Here is a 25,328-nt window from a genome sequence, read left to right as displayed (position 1 = left end):
AAATGCATGTTTTGTGGTACTCCTATCATACACAAAATGCTGTTCTTCACTTAGAAATATCAGGAAAAACAATTGATTACATGATCTTAAACTGAGACAGGGGAGATTTAGGTTAGATATTAGGAGGAAGTTCTTCACACAGAGGGTGGTGACGCACTGGAACAGGTTGCCCAAGGAGGCTGTGGATGCCCCATCCCTGCAGGCATTCAAGGCCAGGCTGGATGTGGCTCTGGGCAGCCTGATCTGGTGGTTGGTGACCTTGCACACAGCAGGGGGGTTGAAACTCGATGATCATTGTGGTCCTTTTCAACCCAGGCCATTCTATGATTCTATTATTCTATGATTACCTTATCTACATAGCACTACGCACCACATACAGTTCATTCAACTATAAATCACCACTTATAGTTTGGACAGCATTTTTTTCTGCAGAGGTGAAAACAGAAGGAGATACTTGAGTCACAAAAATCTTGCTAATACCTGTTAGAACTTTCTAACCCACTCCCTTTCCTTATTGCTCATTTATTTTTTCCCACAAAAAAAGAGTTCATATGACACAGTATTAAGAATTAAAGTCTGAAGTGGTCCAATTTCATAAGGTCCATTTTTAGCAGCTCCTATCAGTGGCAATGGAACTATGGAGTTTTGACAAATTACACCAAAGTCCTTATGTTATTCAAGATGATGAGTATCAGCAGCAGACTTAAGACATTTCTTATGCAATGGCTAATGGAATCTTACTATCTCCTTCTGAATCATTACACAATTCAGAAAAACATGCAACTCCTTGACACTTTCTTGATAAATTAAAACAAACAAAAAAACATACTCATGCAAGTTTCTAATGCTGTCTTCATCATCAGCAATGACATTGTAGGATCCTGGATTTTCCCAAAAGTAGTAGTTTGTGGAGGCCTGACTAAAGCCAACCATTGCAGGAATCTTTCCATCATTATTCTTTGAGTACGCACTATAGAACTGCAAACCATCTTCTGGGTAAAGGAAAATAGCATAGGAACTGGAGTCAGAAGAGGCTAAAACAGCCTGGAATGTGTTCCTCTGTGGAAAAAAAAAAAAAATCCTTTTACTCATGGAAAAACAGTCAAGACAGACAATAAAATAACTTTTTTTTTTTTTTTTAAACACAAAGACATTTGAATTTCTGTAACACATAATGAATACATCATGTACTTTACAAGGGAAAAAAAAAATCAATATTATCAAGTTCATGTTCTGTTGAAGCAGTTTTACAGTCAGCATGCATAAACATTAAGCAGAAAGCATTACCAGAAGTATGTTAAATCTCTCAGCCATAGAGGCTGCCTACAACATAACACTTCTAAGCTCAATTACATGTACTGCATGCTTTATTGTCGTCTTAAAAAAAAAGAAGTGCTAAACTAAACTAACTGAAAAGATGTAGAAAATTGACACGAATGTATTGGTAAACAGAATATTAAAAAAAAAAAAAAAAAAAAAAAAGTTCAACTTGCACATTGCTGCAATTGCCTTTTGCTGTCCAAAAGCTCCTACGAAGTGTGGGAACCATCAAGACTATAGCTCAGATATCAGCTATTCATTGCTACAACCGTGCAGAGTCATTACTGTGAAAACAATGGTTGTGTCAAGTTAGGTGCAAGAAATTAATCCCTGACAAAACAAGATTTCTAAATTGTGATAATGTTCTCAGCTTTATCCATTGCGAGCAGGCCCATCACTTGGGACAATTATAATGTATAGTTTATCTCTATGAGATCCCTGCTGAACAGCATCTAATATGATTCTGAAAGAGAAAACGGATTGCAAGTAATACAAAGAGTATCCCTTAACTGCTTCTTCATTCAGTACTAGCTAGAAAGTATGAGACTTTCTGAATACAGGGTCATCTCTCCAAAACAGATGCACAGACTGAAGTTCCTGTTAGTCTTTATCGGGTTTTAGATAGTTTGGTGTCAAAATGACTTCAGAGTCTGTTGAACAACGCAAGCAAAAAGAACTACGTTCCACAGATGGAAGGCAGGAGATAGCCCAATATTTCAGTTATTATCCCATCACAATTAACATTAAAAGCACAGCAACGTCAGGAAATACAAATAAGTCAGATATCAAGATTCAAGTGTTTTCTTCTGAATGAAAACTTGTAGAAGCTTGTGTTCTGTTACAGTCTTTTCAACTAAAGAACTCATTCTAAACGGTGCTAGACTAATTTAAACACAAAGGAATTTGTCTTCAAAACAGTAGAAAACAGTGTTACACATCAGCTGGACATGCATCCAATACATCTTAGAGCTCTCATTTACATTCACCTTTTCTTCCAATGTAAGATCTTCTCCAGGTCCCTGGTACGGAGCCACGAGCTTCCAGGTAACAATAACAACACTGCTGGGATCAAAAGCAGCCTCAGGAAACCCCCCTTTGATATAGTCTGACGCGAGTTGTAAGACATCTGAGGATGAATCTTCTCTGTAATAAACATTTCCACGTCCATCTGTCGTATCCAGATCAGCCATAAAAGGAGCAATAGCTCCAAAACTGACTGGGAATTGGCCAAGATATTTTTCTTCATTCTTAGGTTCATTGACTGCAATAATCCCATTTGTGGCAACCTAAAAAAAATGATATTGTAAGATAAATACTGCTTATAATGGTTGTCCTCCATATCTGTGTGATCTAGATCACAACACTTTTCATTGCATTTCTAAAAGAAATTGAGCCTGAAGTTAGTCTTGTGTTTGGGGTGGCCAAAAGTTTCTCTCTCTTTTAGCTGTTACTCCTGTAGAGCAGTTTCACAATGGTGTGATTGAGGACAGGAAAGGTGAAGCAAATTTTTAAGAGTTATTTGGTTAAGTAGTGACCCTTTTCTGTAGCAGATACGGGACACCTGTAAATTCCCTTACAGCAGACTGTCCTGCCACTGTACTGTGGAAGACTGTCTCTTACTTGGGAAAAAACACACAAGCAAACAAAAAAACCTAAAGGGTATTAAATAAAAATGAAACTCTTGGTTTGAAGATACAGACCTAGTAGCAAGGCAGGTTATACCAGCTGCACGAAGCCAGGCATTTACAGCTCCAGACCTGCTGCCACACATGCAAACAGCCCACCAAGGGGCAGAAGTCCCAAAGCCAACATCACAGGATATGACGCTAAAAACAGCCACCTCCCAAAGGTTTTTCTCACTCACTGTGTGTCCCAGAAAAATAAACCACCACCGGACCTTCTCACACATTTAAGACAGTTATAACACTAAATGGTCTTTATGAATGTTTGATGGGTGTGTTAATGCCTACAGCAGCTTGGGCTACAAGGCCACCCAGCCCAGCAGCCTGTACCAGACTTCACCTCTTGGCTTTTAGGTTCAGAAGAACAAGAGAAGGGCCCAGATGCACTTCTCCAGTCAACCTCCATCCACACACAGCTGAAGAGATTCCCTATGCTTTGACTCATCCTCAGTGGGTTTCCTTCAAGTATTTGTTAAGTCTTCCTTTCCACATATCTAAACATCGTGCTTCCACAAAATCCTTTAAAAAGGAATTCTGCAGATCCATGACTCATACCCCGACGTCTCTCCTACTTTGTTTGTTTTCAGTCTGATTCCCTGCTTCCTTTCATGGTCCCTAGTTCTTACATTGAGACATATGGCCAAATTTGACCCAATTTCTTTGCTACGTAATTTCTCCTTCAGATGAAGACCCCTAGGCTAATTTGCTCACTAAGGCATTACAGCAACGTGCTCCATCTTTAAAGTCAAAATTGAGAGTCAAGTTAAAGTTTTCCTCTTTCTTCTTGCTTATGCATGCAAGCACCCCTACTCCTACTGCTCGGATGGATGACTTGTGTTTGAAATATTTCATACAAACTCTTTGCTCCTCATCACATCTGGTGCATGCAAGACTGCATGGTCCCCCATGTACAGTGGCATTTAAAGTAACATTAAGGGAAAATACAATCCGGACTAGTTAATGTCACTGAACAAAATAGAGATCATGAGAAATGACCTAAGGTTTGGTCTTCCTCTTTTCATCCTTTGGGGGTACACTTCTGACTATTTCCTACTGTGCTAGAAAACTGAAATTAAGTATTAATTAATTAAGTATTAAGTAATTTAATGCAGTGGAAACAAAAATACTAGCCATTCTCATTTTGTGTTTCTACTTTATAAATGAGAGATGGTTCAGGTCTAAACGTTAAGGAGAATGTTTGGTTGCTAGCACTCTATCACCAAGAAAACATTTGCAAGCTATTAGATGAAAATAAATACACTGGCTGAGCACTTTGTGAAGAGATCTGAATGTAGAGAAAGAACATTCATCATAACTAAAAAATGTTTTTAGTTTTTGCATTTAGCAGTACATACATATTTGCAATATGAGAGCAAATTGCATGATTTAACTTCATTTCTTTGAAGCTCACACTGATACGTTAAAGCATGAACCCCAAAACGCAGAGAGGTAATTTAGAATAAACACTGGATTTTATTAAAGCATGATTGCAACCTGCTGTGGGGAAGCTGCTTTGGCAGGGGGCTGGACTCATTGATCCCCAGAGGTCTCCTCCAACCCACCTGTTCTGTGATTCTCTGATCATTCTCATCAATGGGAAAAGGGGAAAAAAAAAGGCACCAGGTGGGCATTTTCTAAAGGCCAGCTGTAGAGCACATCTTTCCTTTTAGGGTATAATTCTGTTTGAATGGACAGGAACTAACACAGATTTATTTTTAGCATGTTAAACTTCTGGATTACATGCATAGCTGACATACGTTCATAATCTGTAGAACAAATTACACAGTCTATCACAGTCCTATCTTGAGAAATTAAGTGAGGAGAAGGACATAAGAAGCAATGAACTACTTCTACCGAAAGAAAAAGTGGGTAGCAAAAAAAGTTTCAGACAAATGGCATTTTTTCCCTGTCCAGTTAGGAGGCTTTTTAAGGATATGAATACTTCTGAGGAAAAAAATAAAAAAATAAAGAGCTTAGCAATTGAATTTATTCATATAAAGCAGGGTCAGCAGATTTAAATCAGTAAAACTTTCTAATTAAAACATGACTAATGATTAACTTAAGCAACTCAAAAATTAACAATTAACAAATTGCACCAAGCTTGACTTAATGGACTCTGATTCCTCCCTAAAAAGAAGTCACTTCCAGTCTTTCAGCTTTTCCACAGCTGTGAGCTCCACTGTGAACTGGAAAAGTCTGAACAGAAGTGTGTTATAAAAACAAATAGGTCAGAATGGGCTAGCAATAGGATTCAGCATATAGAGCTTTCATAGAAAAATAGAGTATGTGAAAGTCTCGTGTTTCAACTTATGTTAAATAAACATTCTCTCTGCCTGCCATGAAAAGAGCTTCGCTGCTGGGGATTTTATGACACATTGATAACAAACAATTGTTCCTCAGAGGTCTTTGCCTTTTTATCTGCATGTAGAGGTAACAGCCTAGCTCCCCAGCTGCTGGGAAAATAGGGAGAATCCAATAATCCATGAATGTTTTCAACCAAATGAAAATGAAAGTTGTAAAAAACAAGCATGATTTTATCGTGCAGAATCGCACAGAAATATGTACTTCATCCTGAAAACTCAAAAGCTTATGAAAAACATCTTTTGTGTACTGTATATATGCATTTTATACCATGCTTTAATTTATGAACTTGGTAATATTCACTGACTGCTGGAAACCCTTGAGAAAATTCTGCTTACTGAATAACATCACAGAGCTCAGTAAGCACTCACTGCCAGCATATAATAAAACTGTGCTCTCTGGAGGTGCACGTAAGGCTGCTCAGTACCTTTCATGACATGCAGACTCCTTTCTCCACCCCATACATTTTCTTCTGTGCTTCCACTGAGCAACACTTGTGACAGATTAAACATGAGATAAAAGCCTCCTGATAGCACGCAGACTGATGCTAAAACACCTCTGCTGATCAGATGTGCCCAAGCAATCATGCTAAAAGGGCCCAAAAGCTGATTCTGGAATGGCCTCTGCTCCCACATTGTTCCAATCCAAAATCCCTGGGCACACCACAGGCCCATACCGAGATCATCAAGCTGAGGAAACCCAGTGGTGTTACCCAACATGCTGCTCTTTGGGAGCTCTGTCCCCCCTCTGTTGTTTATCTGACATATCACTGCTATTATCTCAATGCCTGACACGCAGGTCGCTCCCCTACCTTCCAAGAACACGTCTGTGCCTTGAAAAGAGCATATCCATGTGAGCTGGATAATCAATGACCCAGCCAAGAGCCTGGCAGGCAAGGCCATGAACTCGGGGACAAACTGGAGGCCGGACACCCCTCACATGTCCACCCTTCATCTTCACCACCAGCCTCAAGTCACAGCACCCACTTCAGACAGAGGCACAGCCTGAGTCCTTCAATCTTTCGGCACAGACTCGAGCACGTGGGAACTACACCCAACCTTGAATGACCGCGGCCACGTGGGGGTCTTGCACTTTGCAAGCACGGGAACTGAAAAGTGCCGACTTTCTCAAACACGTCCATTAGGATCGGTCCCAACCATCGGCCTCGCTTCACTGTAGCCAACGCTTTCAACCCCGCCCTCAGGAGCCGACGCCTCCGCGAGCCCCTCGCGCACCACAGCGCTGCCGTGCGGGCGCGCGACGGGGTCCGCTTGCAGCCTACGGTTCTCCCTCCGCGCTGGGGCTGCGAGCAGCTGCGGTAGCTCAGCGACCTCGGCGTGCTCGAAGCACGAGATGCCGGCCGCACGGAGCGTGCCTGCGGACGGCGCTCGTCCTGGACGGGAACCGCGCGCGTCGCTCAGCGGACCGTCGCCGCCCGCGCCGGGGCTACAGCGAGAGGCAGCGAGCGCTCGGTACCCCGCAGCCAACGGCTCAGCCCCCCTCTCCCCCCCCTCCGCACTCACGTAGAGGGAGCGGACGGCGGCGCCGTAGAAGCGCAGCGCCGTGCCCAGCTCCAGCGCAGCCGAGCGCGCGTCGTCGCCGGGCTCCAGCGCCGCATCCCCGCGATCGGCGCCGTGCGGCAGCAGGAGCTCCGCGGGCAGCGCCAAAGGCAGCGCCAAAGCCAGCAGTGCGCATGGCGAACAGCGCGGTCCGAAGCCCATCCTGACGGCTCCCGACACGGCGGCGCGGCCCCGCCGCTATAAGTGCGGACAGGGGGCGGGCCAAGGGCGGTTCTGAGAGGGGAGAGCAGCCCCGGGACCCCACGAGGCCCAGAGGGGCAGGGTCTAAGGAGGTCGGTGAGTGATGCGGCGGTCTGACGAAGTTCCAGCGCTTCGACCCCGTCCCCTCGCTGGTGGGGTTGCTTTGGAATAGCTGACATACTGAAGCGGAACAAGTTAATAACTCGATGTGAAGCAAAACTAGGAATCCCCGCACCACTTTCTGGAATCACCTTGACACTATCTGCTCACTATCAGAAGGAAACAAAGAAATGCACAGAAAAGTGTTTTGTAAATTAACCTCATCCATGCCAGAGCTTCATCCAGCTGTAAAATAAAACTCACAAAGCAGTCACAGAATCATTAACACGGTCAGAAGAGAGCAGTAAGATCACCGAGTCCGATCATCAACCCATCCCCACTAATGGGCCACCAACCACATCCATCAGGGCCACATCTATATGTTTCCTGAACACCTCCATGGATGGTGACTCCACCACCTCCCTGGGCAGCCCGTTCCAATCCCTCACCACACTTTCTGAGGAAAAACATTTCCTAAGATCCAACCCAAATCTTCCCCAGTGCAACTCGAGGCCTTTGCCTCTCATCCTATCGCTTATTCCTTGGGATAGGATTCTGACCACTACCTCACTACAACCACCTTTCAGGGTGTTGTAGGGACTGATAAAGTCTCCTTTCAGCATCTTCCAGAATGTAAATGAAGTCTCCATTCTGTAAATGAAAATTCACTGATGACAGGAGTTGTACAGAAAAGAGGTATGGGGCATTGAAATAAACTCCATGCCTGTTTCACAGTCTCGTCCTGCTCTCAAGAAACACCCAGAATCAACAGAAAATGGATGAATTTCATACATTTTTCCAAAACTCTCAAGCAAAGACATCTCTAGAAAACAGCAGCATTTAAGGAATATATCTTGTAAAAAGTGTATGCTGTGACATTCCCACAGAATGTTTCTTCATCATCATTGGCAACAGTGTGTGGCTGTATTTCATGAAGGAGCTGCTGAGAGACATTGCCCAATGCTCTTGGATGACGAGAAGCCTCCTTTCTCTCCTCACCAGCCAGTTCACACTGTACTTTCACCTACAGCCTCCCTCCGTGTATTCACAGCTTATCCATTTGTAACTGGTGGATTTGGGGATACCTGGCTAAGGGCCAGGAGTTAAGGGCAAGCTGTGCTTGTGCAGTGCAGCTTTATAGCTAAGAGAAAGTCTAAATCAAACCCTATAACATTTCCAGTACCTTCTATATATATTCTCAAAACATATAAACATAACTTCCATTGAGCCTCAACTCCACTCTTCCTCAATACAAAACTTAACTTGAGCCAGAGGAACATCAAAGCATAGAAAGGAAAATCTGAGGGTGAAGTCTTCCTGCCAGATGCATATGGTTCCTTAATGTAATGTCCAGAATTTGGAGGGTAAAAACTACTGGAAAAACAGATTTGTAGCAAATCTGAAATGGATTTGAAGGCTGTGGAGTTAACTGTCTGGGCATTTAAAACAGAGTGAGAGCTATGATAAGGCAAATCCCTTGTTTGTGAGTCAGTATATTGAGACTGTTTGGTCTATTTTTAGGTTAAGTGGAGGAATGCAGCATTTCTGTTGAGTAAGTTTACTGCGTATGCATCTCCCACAGTGATGAGTGATGAGAACTGTCAGCTCTCAAGACTAAAAACTATTTTGTTTAAGTTGTCCTTTTTAGCATCACCAGAATATCCATCATGCAAAATCTTCCAAAACACAGCTCTTAAATGCCAATAATATTGCATTTTCAGTGGCTCACGAATTAGACCTAGCAGCTGTTTACAAAGCAGTGTGGCTCTCAGAGCAGCCAGTGAGATCCTGCACAGTATATGAGCAGCTTTTATCGAGTTACTCAGATAGAAGCGACCTTTTCTAAAATGATGTGACAACACCAGCTTTCCAGAGATTGCTTGGGAGATCAGAGATCTCATAGAAGGTGCACTACTGAACACAGTTTGAAGCGGAATATTTTAAAAGATTAGGGGATCTGAGGGAGTGATATCATTAAAGAACAGAGTTGTGCACTTGGCTGGACAATAATGGGGAAAAGATTTGATTTCTCTCTCCCAAAGATATGAAGTATCTTTCATTCAAGTATTCGAAGGGTGCTGCATCGGGGAGGAACTGCATCAGTAAGTTGTGGGGAGTACAGATAAGCAGGGATCAAAATAACTAAAAGAAAGCATGAAACCAAATAGCAGAAGACATTTCCTTACCATAGGATCTATTTTCAGGAGAATCAGAGATCAAGCATAGTGGAAGCAGAATGACAGGAAGTTTTGAATAGACCATAGCCAGACTAATTCATTGCAAAAACTAAAAATATACTGTCATGAATAATTCTATATTTGATCCTGGAATGAGGCAGCCCAACAGATTTTTAATCGAGTTTCTATGTTGGTGTAGCACTGCAATAGCTCGCAGCTATGCACACACATATTTGAAAGGTTCTACTGCCTACACGTAAGGAGATGTGGAAAAGAAGATTGCAGATAACACCACCCCAACCTCCTCCCAGGATCTGTCAACAGAAAAGGGGTGCCAGAGAATCCTCTGTGCTAGCTTGACTGGAAGAAGGAATGCAGTGACCAGGGTCCTCATGGTGATCATCAGCTGTTCAAAGATGAGGAAGGATTCTAGTGCAGGGATCATCAAAAGACAGAGTAACCATTAAGAACTAAACTGGAAGGAATTGACCGTTTGTGATCATTTCAGGAAAGAACAGGATTGAGGTCTGCTGAAAAGGAACATTTTTAAGAGGAAAGGTCATAAGAATCAGGTCACAAACAAAGGCAAGGCTTGCAGGAAGATGGCAAAGTGAGCATCATGAATTTAAATGACTGCCTTGGCACTTCATAGTTGCTGTTCACTGGAGTGGGAGATCATGAGATTCCCTCTGCAAGTCTAAATGAGCCTATATCATTGTGGGGATGACAAGATTTAGGAGCAATTTCTAAATATATATATATACATATATGTTTTATATATATATGTTTTCCAGCAAAACAGAAAGAGACTAATTCTGAAGCTCTGTTAGAAGCTCGAGAAGAGATGCACACGATGAGCAATATTAAATGCAACTCTCTACATCAGTGCAGGGTACAAAAGATCATCAAGTGCCTTCATTTTCTCTCACTGGGAGATCTTGCAGGGCAATAAATCTTCCTTGGGAATGCACATCCTGTTCTGGAGAGCAGCAGGGCAGCAGTGGGGATGTGTGACAGTTGGCCAGTGACCTGATCAGTAGAGAGACTGCTGGGATGTAGCAACGCATAGCAGTCACAGATGAGTAGCTGTGCACAGTGGGGGAAGAAGCTTGGGAGAAATACTGGTTCTCAAGCCCCTTCCTAAGCCATCTGCTTGGAGGGAACACATTTCCAGGGTTACCCATGAGGTTACACTCACAGAAGTGTGTGAACACTTTTCTTCATCTCAGCCTATAATGTTGAAAAAAGGAGATGGAAAATGAAATAGAGAAAATATTAATATAAAGAAATGGGGTAGATAAAAATAGCCTCTGTTCTCCTATCTGTCATGTAGCCACATGGAAAACATGACCGTTTTTATTGCTTCCTTTTTGATATTTTATCAAAATATCCTTCTGGTATCCTAAAGCCCGTTGACAGAAGAATGGAGCTTCTAATCCAGGAAAAACACAGCAATTTTTGTAGTAACAGAGTTAGAATAGGAAAGAAAGGTACCTAGTTAGCCTTCTATTTAAATTTTGAGCGCAGCACTAACTATTCCAAGTCTTACCATTCTGTCATTATCTAGAAGGCGAGCTTTGTGCAAAAAGACTCCAAACAGACACTAAGAAATGACCTCAAGTTTGTTAAAACGCACAGGAGTCAGGAAGACAAAATGTATGACCAGTTTCTTACACATGCAACTAAATGATTACAATATGAACATTGTTTTTAAACAATGGGAATGGGATGTGGAAAAGCAATTTGAATGGACAGGAAGGCAGATACGGAAAAGGTATCCTTTATCTCCTGACTACTCTGAAACCAAAGGAATAATAACCTGGTCTTGTACAGATCTTGCCATGCATGCTTCAGAGCAGAAACAGTGAACACAGAGAAAATTCACCTCCTTGTAGTCTAGTGATGGCATAGTACTTAATGCGTTTCTTGTTAAGCCATCACTTCAGATTTAAACTTGCATCCAAACAAATTTAGCATTGCTAAATTTTATATTCTTGTATTTTACTTGAGCATTTACTTTCACTGCAGTGAACATGAATTTCAGTTGAATGTAGAACACAAAAAAAGGAGTGGCATGAGTTCCCTGCAGCAGAGCTTCTAGATGGCAAGCAAGAAGGAAAGAGAGGCCAAGTACTGCTCTGTTGCTGGCAAAGGCTGGAAATTCATTGACAAATGGTTAGTACAGAAGGTCAGCCTTAGCTTCTCTATGAACATTCAGAAGTGCTAGTAAAGTCAGACACTCAGGCACAGTTTCTCCTAGCAGCCAAGCTATTATAAGAGTACATGATTTCTCAAGTGAGTCTAAATAATCATGACAAGTTAAAAACGAAATATAATTCATTCTTCTCTACCACGACCTGGTGATCCCTTTCAGAAGGAAGAGGGCTTCTTTCTGAAACTTGTTTAGCAGTGGAATCCATTGCCTATGGCAGCAAAACCTCAGCAGGGAGGACATGTTACCTTGAGCAGTTGTGAATAAAACTGAAACCAATTTTCCCTGAGAATAAATGGTGCCTTGGTACAGCAAAAGCCAACAGTTTGAATCATTAAAAAAAAAAAAACAACCAACAAACAGACAACAGAGCAAGAATGGTTGAGGGAAGAAATACTTTGCCCTTAATAAGAATGAGGTGCTAAATGTGCTAAGTCTCAACACTGGATTGTAGTTATCTTCACATGTAAAGATAGGTGAGGAAGTGAGAAAGCCCAACACAGATGGAGAAGTGTTCATCCATGCTTGGCTAGACTGTACACTAGATACTGAACTTACAAGCAACTTCTTCATAAGTAGTATCAAGAATTTACTGTATATTTTTAATCTAAAATTCTAATTTGTGTGCATAAAGATACAACATTTTAAATCAGTTGAATATAATACCTATAGTCGGCTGCAACATATCATGCATTTCACCTATAATGCTGAAAAAATACTTCTTTTTTTTTTTTCTTTTTATAAACTGTATAAAGCCTGAAACAGTCCAGACCCCTGAAAATAGGAGTAGTTCCATGAATTACAGCTATTTATTCTTCCCAACCTAAGGACATACACTGCTGTTCACTTCACTTGGAAACTGCAGACTAATGTAAACAGTGGCCCACTCCCTTCTTCCCAAACATAGTTGAGAGCTTTAGCCTAACATGTAGCACTCTAGCTTTGTCACAGAACAGCAAAAAAAAAAAAAAAAAAACAACACGCGGATCTGCATTAAGCAACTCTGCACAGAAACAAGCACACTGCCTGTGAGAAAAGAGGCAGCATTTGCAAACTGCAAGGTTGATGAGATAACTTATTCATTGAAGAAGTGATGGGACAGGAGCAAGAGTAAGAGCTCTTCCAGCAAAAGGCTGCTGAGAGCAGTGTGTGCTTGCAGCCCATACTCCCAATTAGAAGAAGGATGGGGTGTGACTCCTCAGGCAAGGGTTGGTTGTGTCCAAACAGTGTGGACACAACAAAGCTTAGGCTAACCCCTAGACTTTGCTGGCTGTGTCCACACTAGGCAGCCCTTAGCCTGGGATATCTGCTGGGTTACAGTAGCTCTAAGACACACGACAAAATATTTTGTTGTTGTTGTTGTTTTTTTTTTCCTCAGAACATGGTGTCAAAAATAAAGCAAAGCATTACACACCAGTCGTCTAGTTACAGCACAAAACTGCCATGTCTTCCCTGGTTCTTAAAGCCCCATGAGCTCTCTGAACCAATCATGACATCCTCCTCTTCTACCTTTCCCCCTCAGCAGCCTTCTGCTGCATACCACTATGTCTCTCCCAGCTTCCTTCCCAGTCTTTTTCCAGAGCAGGCTTTTATAAATCTTTGGGGAACCCAGGGCTGACCCACTTCATGGCTCATTGACCAGTTCTCATTCCTTGAGTTTTTTCTCAGAGAAACTCATGTGCCTCTTCCCTTAATTGCAAAATCTTTTATGATTCTCTTAAACTTCCTGCCTGAAAAACATTTGAATGTTTTCCAGCACCACAAATCTTTCAAACCCCAGTCCTGCCAGTATGGGTTATTCTTACTTATGAGTAAGGGCACTAAAATAAAGGGAACGATTTAGGGAAGTATTATTTTAAATAAGACAATCTAAATCTGGTCCTTAATTCTCTGCTTTCTCATTAAATACATTATCTTTTATAAGTGCATAAGATACATTTAATGCCCTCATCCCTTTAAACAACGATCTGATACAGCAGTCCCACGCATCTTCAAAGCTATTAAGTGCTATATGAAATGGCCATGTAGAGACCCATATTCAGCATGCATACACAGCTTTAACAGTCTGAAAATACTTGGAAACATTATTAATAAAACCAACAATGTGGTGGGAAAAAAGTATGTTCTATGAGATACATTTTAATTTATAAAAAGACTGGTTTTTGTGGATACTGGTACTTATGTTTTTATCCTCTGAGCAGAGAATCTAAGTCCTAAAGAAAGAGCCACAGCCTTTGAACAAACAAATACATTGTGCTCTTCCTGAGGGAAATCTACTGCCCTCTGCTTCTTCCATGTTAGTAAGTACAATTCAGTCATTGAAGTATGCGGCACTGGACTTTTCCTCATCCAAAAACGTCAGTGTTTGCTGCAGCTTATTCCCTGCAGCAGAGCTCAACTCAAAGCAGATTTTCATACAGCAATCACAGTTTTATAGTGAAAGAACTTATCATGATTACTGCGTCAAGTTTAAGAACCTCTCTCTTTGACCTAAGGAACAGTATTACTCCACAAATAGAAAAATGAAAGCGCCAAAGGAACACAGCTGGTCCACCTGGCAAACCAGAAGACAGACAGGAAACTCAGCAGAGGTTTCCTGACACCAGAAGCAGCTTTCAGAAGCAAAGCAGATCGTGTTTCTTCCCAAGGCAAATGCTACTTTGAACCAATAACTCTCTCTGCAGGCATCCAAAACCCAGCAACCTCAGGAGAGCTCACCAGTTTAACATATTTAGGGAGCTACCGCATAGCAGACTGCATGAGCAAATAAATCACAAGTAGAATATAGAGACAGCTTTTTTTTTTTTTAAGGTGAATATGTAACTGTGTTGCTAGCTGACAGCCTGACGAGAGGGGCATATCATAAATTACAATTCAGTAAGCATAGAAAGACAGAATATTTGCAGCAGCTCCTGTTTTGTGAGGCAGAATTAAAAAGCTGGTCTTAAATATCTACAAGCTGTTTCTGATCATTACGAATTGTGCCATAACTTTGAACACAGGAAATATGTTTCAGAGTGAAGTAAAACAAACAGGCTGACTTCACACAACAGCAGCAGCACATCTCCCCTCCAACAGCACAGTATTTCTCAAACACCCAGCTGTCCAAAAACAACAGAGCACAAATACAGAAGCATTAGAGAGAAGCTTCTGCTTGGAACGATTCTCTCCCAAATAGCACCTTGACATCAAGAACATTTCACATGGACAATTATAAGCAAGCCCAACTTCATGTTCTTGTTTGCTGACACTCACTTTCACATACCCACCAGAATGCCCTGCACATTTTATCTGAGTGTTCTCAAAAGCCTGGGAATACTCCTGCCTGAACGTTTGCAACCTCAGTCCTTGTATTTATCTCTCTTATGCGTTACACTCACAGAAGAATGTAAAAGTACACTACTCTTATTATTTCACTGCCACTAACTTTTTTGTTCTATTTTCTAAGGGTTTTGAACATTTCCTGCAGTGTAGCATTCTCTCAGTTTCTGACTTCAGCAGAAATCCCCATCAAATCACCAAGACCTCTGCCATTTCCAAAGAGTTCATCTTTGCTAAAGGTGCTTTTCCCCTCTGGTAGCAGCAGCCCCAGATCTCACATGCATTGCCTCAGCAGCGTGGCTGAGCACTTACTGGGTTACTGTCCCAGCACCAGAGCCAGATGCAATGAGCAGTTGCTAGTGTGGTGGAGCTGGGAAGAGTAAGCCTGTCACTCCTGACATTAAGGACGCCTTTTTTCAATGGAGAAGGAATGAATCAGGGTGGGAAAAGAGAGGATTTTGAAGAAGAGTCAAATGAGGATGGACTAGAATGGTGGGAAAGAGGACCTTCACCATGTAAGTCAGAGGATCCAAAACCAAATCCTGACATTGCCAGAATTTGTGCATGCAAATTACTCTATTCACTCTAAGAGGGCTGATCACACAACAACAGCAAGCAGAAGAAAAATGTGGGCCACTCAAGTCTGCACAAATTCCCAGAGCTACTCAAAGACTCCCAGTGTTTTGCTGGTCTTTGAACCCTGCATGAAACATCTCCCTCCTTCCTCCTCCCCCCCACCCCCAATAAAAAACAAGCCACCCAGCCAACCACTAACATATCTCTTCTCTGAATATCTCACTTATCTTCAGCAAGGAGAGTGAATTATCAAAATGAGCACCTTTGGCCATGAAGGGAGAAATGCTGCCAGCCAGGTACAAGGACAAGGGTTTAAGGAAAGAAAAGGGCAGGTGTCCCTGATTCCTTAGACACAAGAAAGGCACTGGTGCCATTCAAAGAGCAAAAACTGGGTCAAGTTAGAGCCAAACAAAAAGACAGAGCAGCACATAGGAGGCTTAAGCTGCGTGCTTTAGAGTTACTTCTTGCTGAGACTGACTTTTGCTTCATGTAGTTTCATGTAACTTTTTTTCTGTCTTCAGAATCCACTCAGTGAATGTTAAACAGCACTCAGCACTGCAGGAACTCAAACTGCATTTCTCTCCAATCAAAGATATAATGAAGCAGACACTGAGGGCTCCAGATGATTTTCCCATCAGAGGACCCACAACTGTGAAGTCAACCATTAGGGCTCCAAGCAAATGCTCTTCAATATGCATGAGCTACAGTAGGGGAAACTTAATACTGCATATCTTGAAACCTCTAAAAAGTGACTTTTCTGAGTTGGCATAGGATTGCTTGAGAACAGCCAAGCAGCTACAACCAGCACAAAGGAAGCAAATCTCACCACAAAGGATGCATCCATGCAGCCAAGTTTATGCTATAAGAGGTAAACCTCCATTCAGCAGCTCTGCAGATATACTTGAGCACAGAAACAGCCCAGACAAATGCAAACAATTAACAGATCGAGTCCAGGGGCTGATGTTTCCAAGCCTTACACACAGAAAGTCAGACAAACGACCGATTCCTACCAACTTTTTGCTGCCGCAACGGGGACAAGGAAGCAGCAGCAGCACCCTCCGCTGGTCTCTGCCGTAAATGCAGCAAACGAGCCGGTGGGAGCCGCTGCTAGACCAGTTCTATTACTTTTACAGAAAGAGAGATTTTTACTCAGCATACCGATCGAGCAGTCCCTCTGTGCGTGGTCTGCAGCTGCCTCCAGTCGCTACAGACGTGGGTTTTGTCAAAAGCAAGAGCAGCGATGTGATCGGTCAAGCACAGAACAAGCACAGAGCTAGAGAGTTATTAAGTAGTATCAACTCTGCTCCATACATGAAGAGGGTACATTCCCCAAAAAGTCGAATAAATAGCTAAGCTAAATAGCGCTTAGAGTAACAACTTCATTTAGAAGTTTGCAATAACCTATTTAACTTTTCCTCATCATCATCATTTTTCCTTCCGTGGGATTTCAGGCCATTTGATATACATAAAATTCCAGTAAAAATAAGACAACCTAAGCAACTGCTCTCCTTACTGTGCATAAGGAAGACAGGCTTAAGAGTTAACTTTAGTGTTCTTTCATTTGACCCGAAAGTAAACAGCAACTCACTGTGCTTAGCCACGTCCAGCACACATCATCTTGTTTCTTCTTTGAAAATCAGCCTAAATTACTGAAAATTATTAAAAACTCATTTTGCACAGCTATAGAAAATCTTTAGTCACATGGACATATACAATAAAAAAAACCACAGGTGACGATGGGGGGGGGAAAGCATGAAAAAGCTCCAGAAAGCTTTGAAGCTCTGTGATTTTTCAGGAGAGTCGTGTATTGGTAGAGAACAGCCCAAGCCGCCATATGTGCCCAGGTTTGGAGAAAAAAAAAAAAAGTAGTAGCTAAAAATGTAGCTCACTAAAGTAACTTAAATTTTAACTTGCTCAGTTATCCCTCCCAGTGAGGATATCTTTAATGAATTTCTCTCAGTCTGACTATGAGACGACACACATCTCAGAATATTCCATACACATTAATCAGACTCAAATTCAGCTGCTTGGTTTCATGCATTAAGGTATTTTGAAACTGTGTATGTTTTTACATTCATTAATCAAATGAATATTATGTTTACTTAAGATTTACTTTATTTTTTAAATCTGAGCCATCAAGATGTGAAAAATAAAAGGCAGCAGTTCCAATGAAACATCCTCCGCTCGGCAGAGTTCAGAGGAAACACAGCTACATACAGAAGCACATCTCTTAAAATGTTTTAACAGCAAAAATGATTGAGGTCTTTTTAGGACACATTGTCTGTTCCATAAGAGGATTGGAAATCTGCCATTATATTACTGGATTTTGCTCCAAAATAAACTAAAGCCAGCACAGCTGGAGGTGACAGAAGCATGTCCAGGGTAAATACCTACTCCTTGCCCTCCTTCCCAGCTGTTAAAGCATTCTGGCCCTGCTGCTTTCACAGCACGTAGTACTGGACTGCTTCTACCCTCTCTTCTCAGCAAAGCTCCTCAGCTCTCCTCATCCTCTGCATACTGAAATCCCCCAGATGATGCTCAGGCCAAGAATCCCAAATATCCTGTAGTCACAAAGACCTCAGGTGCTTTTATACAAACCCCTATTTTTCCAACCTACGCTTCTCTTATATCTTGTACCCTACTAACAACCATATCACTTCCCAACAGCCTGGTTCCTCCCAGAACACTTGTGGTACTCCCCGCTCTCATTGCTGAATGAAGCAAGGATCCTGTGGGCAAAGAGGTGCTGAAGGTAACACTGAAAAGCACTTGCAAAGGGATTTGATGCAAGCTTCCATTGACAACCTTAATTCCACCATCCCCTAAGTTTTAAGAAGTTAATTTAGTAAAATTATTATTACTTTGTAAAGATGCATAATTAATATAACAAACGTATGAATACAGGTTTATGAAAAGAAGCAAAAAACTGCAAAGGTTCTGGTATGTTGGAATCTTCAAACAACTGATGAGAATTATACAGACAGCTCCCCAAAGCTTAGAGATCTTCACGGGACTTCCTTTCTTCAAGCAGAAATTTTCTTTAATGTAGTTCCTACAATAACATCTGAGGCTCTTCTTCTTCAAACTCCCCTTTTCTCTTTCTTTCAGTATTCCATTTCTGTTGGGTATTTTTTTTTTCCCCCCCATGCTTCTACAGTTCCCTGCTCTGATCCACCCACTAGCCAAATTTTCCAGCTGGGCCATCTCAAGTCTAATGCATTCAAAGTTCTGTCATGGTATAAACAAATATAAATAGCGTGCACAGTTATTGAGCAAGGAGCAATCCTCTTTTCTTTTACTGTGTTAGGAGCAGCATTAGCTCTATTTGGAAACACAATATATTCTTAGCACTCTTCCCCCAACAAAAGCAACACTTAGTTAAACCTGCTCCCATCAACTTTATTTGTCATATATTTTGATGATTTCAGGGCAGAGTTCAATTTCTGCCACCGAGTCAAAGCCAGTGAACAAATTAATTGCTTTAGAGGTGCACAGAGCAAAGAATGGGGGGCAATCCTGGTGACTGCTTTGCAACAGAACCAGCTTGGAAGGGCTGCTAGTTGGGACAGGAACCCACCTGTCTGCACACAACTCGAGGCAGAAGCCTGCAACTGCTTCTGCATCTCTTCCAGGGGAGCTTTACGGAGAAAGCAGGCATCTCCAAAGTCAGTACAAAAAAAGAAAGCCAAACAAAAACAAACAGATGTTGTTAGGACACACTGAGACGGAGGAAGGAAAAAGAAGCTGTGACCTGTCTCACTCTAGTTACTCCTTCTGAGGCGATGAACAGAAGCAAGCCCACTGCTTCTCTGGGCCCAGGGCTCCTGCACAGCCCCAGATGTTGCCCGTACACGTGGATAACCCTAATGGCACCAGCTGCCCTCGGGGCCGCATTACGCCCCCCCGCGCTCCCCAGGTGCGTCCTCGTCAGTCACAGCCCGGTCCTCCGTCGCTAGGGGGCGCTGTGGTGCCGCAGCGCTGGCGGCCCGCTGAGCTGGCGTCGACATTTTGGGGCGCTGCTGGAGGGAGAGGTTTCCTGCATGAACGTCATGGAAGAGTGAATGGCAGCGGGTCCTGCAAGTCAGCCGGCAGCAGGAGGGTAACAGTACAAGCACGTACCTATTAGCTTGCGATACTGCATTCAGAGGATGCATGCACGTGAAGCGAGGAGGGTGCTGTCGGCCAAATCTTCTCTGTTAGATGCTGAACGCACAGCAGCTGTGAACTGCAGTTTGCTCCCTGGTTTCAGTCCTGGAGTTGCATGTTTCTCAGCTCCTTACAGATGCCTTATGTACAGATTCGTTAGTAAACAAAGAAGCCTCATCCTGCAGAAACTCACTCCTGAGCAGTAGGTTTGACCAATAGTTCAACAGTTCTCTACCCTCTGCAGAGCTACAGCACATTGAAATTCCAGGCTCCATCATCTGCTGCCAGCCAATCTGGTTACCATTTTCTGCCCCCCCTACCCCCCCTTTTTTTTTTTTTTTTTTAATATCCCAGAATGGCCATGCTGAAGTTCTGTAGGCCTCTCACCACCACCAACAACAAAAAAAAGTGTCCTGATGACTATTCCAAGGGCAATTCTACTGCTGAAAAGTTTCTCCAGTGCCAATCCAGAGGGCTCCCTTGTCAAAAACAGCCTCCAAAGGCAGAGGAAACATGAGGCTGCTCCCTGGCATTGCACAGCTCTCTGAGCTCACCTGGCTGTTAGCACTCCTTAGAGCAGCTTTAGGATACTGAGGTTAAAAGAATACAAAACCCTTTAGGCAATAATTGTAGAAGCAGTGAGCAAGATTCAGGTCCTTTTCTTCCAGAGTTGATATCCAGCTGTCTGAACTGGCAAATAATCCAGGCTGAAACAGATAATTTCTAACATGTGGGACTTTGTTAACTGGGAAACAGATGCTTCATATTGTCTAATTATTAGAAACCAAGGGAAGAAAATAAATTGATTTTCTTTGTTGGTTGTAACTAAAAATCACCCTTGCTTATATAGGCTTTTCTTTTTTAAAGGCTTTTATGAAGAGAAGATGTTCTCTGCCAGGACGTGTTGTAGGTTATAGGAAATGCCAGACAGAAGAGTAAGCAATCCTTAGCACTGCTCTATCTCCCCCTTTTTTTCAGGCCACATCTGTCCTCTCTTTCCTAGTCACCTCATACCCAGCTAACTGAAATATCTAAGGGAATTCCCACTGCAGAGAAGTACCTAGTTTCTGTAGTTCCTCTTTTAGGTGTCTTTCCTACTGGGGGGGGAGGGGAGATTGCAAAGAATGGATAAACCCTAAAGCAGAGGAAGTGCTGAAGGCTAGCAGAGGGGAGGATGTATATACTACTTCAGCTGTTGAGGATTTAATGCCTCTGAGTTACAGAAGCATTCAGGAAACCGAAGGCTGGGAAGAACTATTTAAACAGTGAAAAGGAAGAAATCTTTTTCAGGGCTTTTTAGTCTTACATCTACAGAACATTGAGATTTCTGTTAATCTGCAAGGAACATACAGCACGGACAGAAATTTCAGAGTTTAAGACTTCTTACTGATAATGAATGAAGAATTCATCTATGAGATTGAGTTTGCTCTTATTGCATGTTGTGCAATGGGGAATTCTGCAGAAGGGACCAAAATAAGTTTATAATCAGCTAATAGAGGCTGAAGTCCAACATAGAACAAAGGCTTGAAAGTTCCAATGCATCTATAATGGAATCTGTCCCTTTCTGGTTTCCAGTAGTTGAATAACATGTTTAATTCTCCTAGAAGTTTGTTTCTCTGGTCTAGTACCAAATGAAGTTATCAAACCACATATTTCTTGCTTTAGAGCTACTTTAATTACTCTGATTAGTATGTAAGGGTGAGGTCCTGCACTTGGTGCATAGGCATTATTTCATTGGAAGCCAGTCCAAGTGTTTGCTGCCTTAAGGGTTAGAACCCCACATTTGTACTGTTGTACGCCACTGTATGACCTAAATGAGATTAGAATAATAAATCCTGATTTATTATAGGGCTTTATTTAGATACATTTTGAGTACGAGGGTCTGTGTCAGGATTAATTATGAAATGTAGCGTGCCCCAGCACTGAGAAAGCTTAACAACACAAGGACATTTTTTCCCTTGAGAGCACTAGTTCCCAGCCTTCTGTCTGGCTTTCGTCAGCATTGCTAAGTGTTGAATGGTCCAGAGATGCTGGATCCCAAAGATGGTGACGTAGTCTGTGACTTGGAGATAAGCCCACAGTGAGTGAAGGATGGAAGTATCCCATTGGCAGCCTGAGTAATCATTCTCTGCAATGCAGTAGCATTCAAAAAGCATCCAATAAGGTTTTCAGAAGTCAGAAATAAATGAGAAGTTACTGTTTCAGGATTTATGTACTGTGTTGAGCAGACACTAGCTGAGGTACCTACCCAGTAGTTAAGACAGGTTCCCCTCACCTTTTGCAAGGGAAAGTCCCTTCTTCTCAGTTTTGTAGCCCCCAGCTCTCATCAGGAAGCCTGATACCTTATCATACAGCACACCAAATTACAGTGGCCTTAGTATTTGACGCAGAAGGTGTATGCTTGCACAACATTTAAATTCATCCAGCTTAATAGCCATACTACTACAGGCTTAAGAGGAATTTGCCCTTCCAAGTAGTAATTTAACCAGAACAGGAAGGAGGTGGGAATTAAAGTTAGTGAACTTCAAGGGTATGGGATACAAACTGAAGAACGAAGGTTTAAGTGCTGCAGTAAAGCCAGGTGCATTCAATCAACATGAATTACACAGTATCTTTATTTTCCTCTAAATCCTAATACTCCCAGTCTCAGTCAGCTGGCTGACCAATCCATCTACAGCAGATTTCTATTCCACTTGTTCAAAGATTCCTTACTCTGTTCTCAAAATTTAAACCACGGGAACCAGGTACTGAAAGAAATACAATCTGAGAAATCAAGAAGCCTCAAAAGGATGAAAAGCCTCCCAGTGCAGCTGAGAAAAAATTCTCTGGGTTACCACATGCTACAATTGGAAAGATCAACGTGGTTGATGCAGCAATACAGGAAGTGTAAAAACAAAGCAATTAGTGAGAATGGAAAGGTGTTACAAAGAAAAACTAAAGGCACTCACCTGTCACCAAAGATCAAGGCTAACAGAGAAAACCCCACACAGGAGGAATCTCCAACCAGAGATCCTTCCCTAGTGGCAGTCAGCCCTTAAATGAGGTCTAAGAGAGGTGCAGCCAGGCTCCACCCCTTCTGGTCACAGAGCTGAATTGCCTTCACCTGTGCTCCCAGGGCTGACCAGGTCCTTTCCCCAGTGATTCAGGCCATGACTCGACGGTTCCACACACCACAGTATAGAATCAAATATGAAGATGGTTCAGGATCTAACAAAATGTGAATTACTTTTTTTTCTTCACTTCCTAGAATTGTTCATTTCTGCCAAACCCCTTCTAAAAGGCTTTTAAATTCTACACGCAACATGGTGGGAGTCCTTGGGTGCATGGTAGCACACAATGATTCACTCACAGTCTTACCAGCAAGTTCGTTAAGTCCCAGTGACATCAAAGACAAGAGCATTAGACCTCTGCACAGGAGCAGAGCAACACTTCAACTTGCAGAATCCAGATGCTTTGTTATATACTTTTGATCATTTCAAGTCAAATGGCAGCGTGACAGACTGGCTTATCAACCTTTTGAACCCTCAAGCTCCACTCAGGTTTATTTGTTTGGACAGTGACCCTTAGAAAGAAAACAGTAATGCAAACAGATCCTTTGGAATTGCCTAACATCCCTCAACTGCTGGCTGAACTTTTAAAGGGCTGGAAGGCTGCATGAGTAGGCCTATGAAGAAGTTTCTTGTAATGTTACAAAGCAGTTTCTCAATGAAGTTTGGGTCAACTGTCAGCAAGGACACAAAGCTGTGACACTGTGCGACCACTGCTCTTTGCAGGAGTCCCTTGACAACTCCTGGCTGGGAGCAGCAGCTGTCTTTATCCACTTACAACATGCTGCTCCTGGGTTATGAGTGGGCAATCATCTCTACAGGGGCACTAATTGAAACCAGCACTTTGTTGACTGGAAACATCTTCCAGCTTCTCTGTACATTTTATAGTATATTTCAGACACGTGTGTGATTTTGAACATCCTGGTGTTTTGCTGATGGCATGTTATGGAAGCCTCTACCTTCATTTAGCAAATTAGAGTCTTATGGCAAAGCTGTTGTTATAAGTCACTGATAAAAAGCTGTAGAGGGCTCATCACCACCATAGCAATGTTAGCCACAAGTATAGTCAGAATGTTTGTGCTGAGAGCAGGGTGGTGTGTAACCTGCTGAATTTATTGTCACTGAAGTCTGGCCCCAGATAGAATGTGCGTGTGCTGGGGCTGTAGAGATGGATGGATGCTTATGGCAGCCTATCAGCAGAACTGGGAAAGGCTAGGAAGAAGCTTTCCCTTTTTTATAGAAGGAAGTATGTATCAATGTAGGGGAGACCTTTTTCTGGTCTGGGAGACAGAACCTTTCCAGTATGTAGCAAAATAACTTTTTTATTTTTTTGTACTTTGTCTGTTGTACCTGTTGTCTAAACTCCTGTCCAGGCTCCATCTTCCCCATCTTTGCCTAATGAGTACAGATAGCTTTGCTAACAAGCTTGCTTCAGTAACAGCTTTGCTTCCTGTGATCTAGACTGAGTCAGTTTTGTTGTTTTTTTTTTTTTTTAATCTGTGCAATATGCAGGATCTAGGAGCAGGTGCTAATTTAAAACAAAGCCCAAGTTTGTTTATGTTGAAGTTATAAAATTCTCTTTCCATGCAAGCTGAAACATATCTGTATATGTACGTGATTCTCAGTGTTTTGACACTTCATATCCTCACTCCTCTTTCCTGTCACTCACTGTGCGCTCTGTGTGTTCCTGTACTTTGTCCAGCCTACACAGCCACCTGCTGCTGTGAATCCCACTTCTTCCAGGGGCTACTCATCCAGGATTCCCAGTGCTGACTCCTCCTGGTAAGGGTCTTCAAATCTTACCTAGGCGCCTTAGTAGAAATGACCTAGTTGACAGAAAGAGTGAGAACCCGCAGATCCCCTTCCTGTCAACAGGAGCTGACTTTGCTTGGTACCTTTAAAATCGAGCCACTTATATTTCGGTACATAAGCATGGGTTTTGGGACATAGTCTTAAGTGTTAGGTGTGGATGTTTTTAGGGGAGGATGAGCTTCAATGGAAGATCTTTTTAAGGCATTATCCAAACTTATATACACTGTAATTATATTAATAAGCACAGTTATAATACTTGTCTTTTTCACCAAAACAGTACTACTGAACTCCTTTTATGGCGAGGCATTAATAATTTGTGTAATTATCATAGTTATTGCCCTGTGCCAGTATCAGCATCTCCATGCTTTGTGCTGAATATTGTATTAGTCCTTCCTGCACAAGGAACTCCTCGCTAAAGGAATCTGTTCTCACTGCTCACTAGAAAGGCCAGGTCCTCCCCAGAGATTTTTCTAGGTAAGAAATACTTCTCATAAGCAGCTTGCTATAAATGGTGGAACAGAACATGACAGTGCTCCTATCGTATAGCTAACATCTATCTCAAAAAAAAGAAACCACCTTGTTATTCAGTGATATATATGATCTAGAGATACATTAAGTGTTTCCATCGTTCTGCAAATATCTAAACCACCAAGTTTCAGTTCTCGCTTCTCACCCCCATGAGTCAAAGCCAGCAGACTGCCATAGCACCTATTCATGTATAGATTTAATCCCAGGGGCACGTCTGCACACTTGCAAGAAGGAGTGTCTGGTCAGCTGTTGCCACAGTGATATCACACACAAGCAGCAACCAAGAA

General features: G+C 42.3%; 1 protein-coding gene across 1 annotated transcript in view; it reads right to left on the bottom strand.

The window, feature by feature from the left end:
• NID1 (nidogen 1) overlaps positions 1-7,084 on the bottom strand; it is a gene marked incomplete at both ends in the record, with an annotated part of 35,397 nt that extends 28,313 nt beyond the window's left edge. The window contains 3 exons of the mRNA XM_079532476.1: positions 830-1,059; positions 2,307-2,606; positions 6,887-7,084. Of these exons, the coding sequence (XP_079388602.1) occupies positions 830-1,059; positions 2,307-2,606; positions 6,887-7,084 (728 nt within the window). The remainder of the gene's footprint in view (positions 1-829; positions 1,060-2,306; positions 2,607-6,886) is intronic.
• Between the last annotated feature and the right edge of the window lie 18,244 nt (positions 7,085-25,328).

The sequence above is a fragment of the Tetrao urogallus genome, assembly GCF_951394365.1.
Source record: "Tetrao urogallus genome assembly, chromosome: 2".
In the NCBI taxonomy this organism is placed as follows: Eukaryota; Metazoa; Chordata; class Aves; order Galliformes; family Phasianidae; genus Tetrao; species Tetrao urogallus.
The sequence above is the reverse complement of the archived record's forward strand: the minus strand, read 5'-3'. Positions and strand labels throughout refer to the sequence as shown.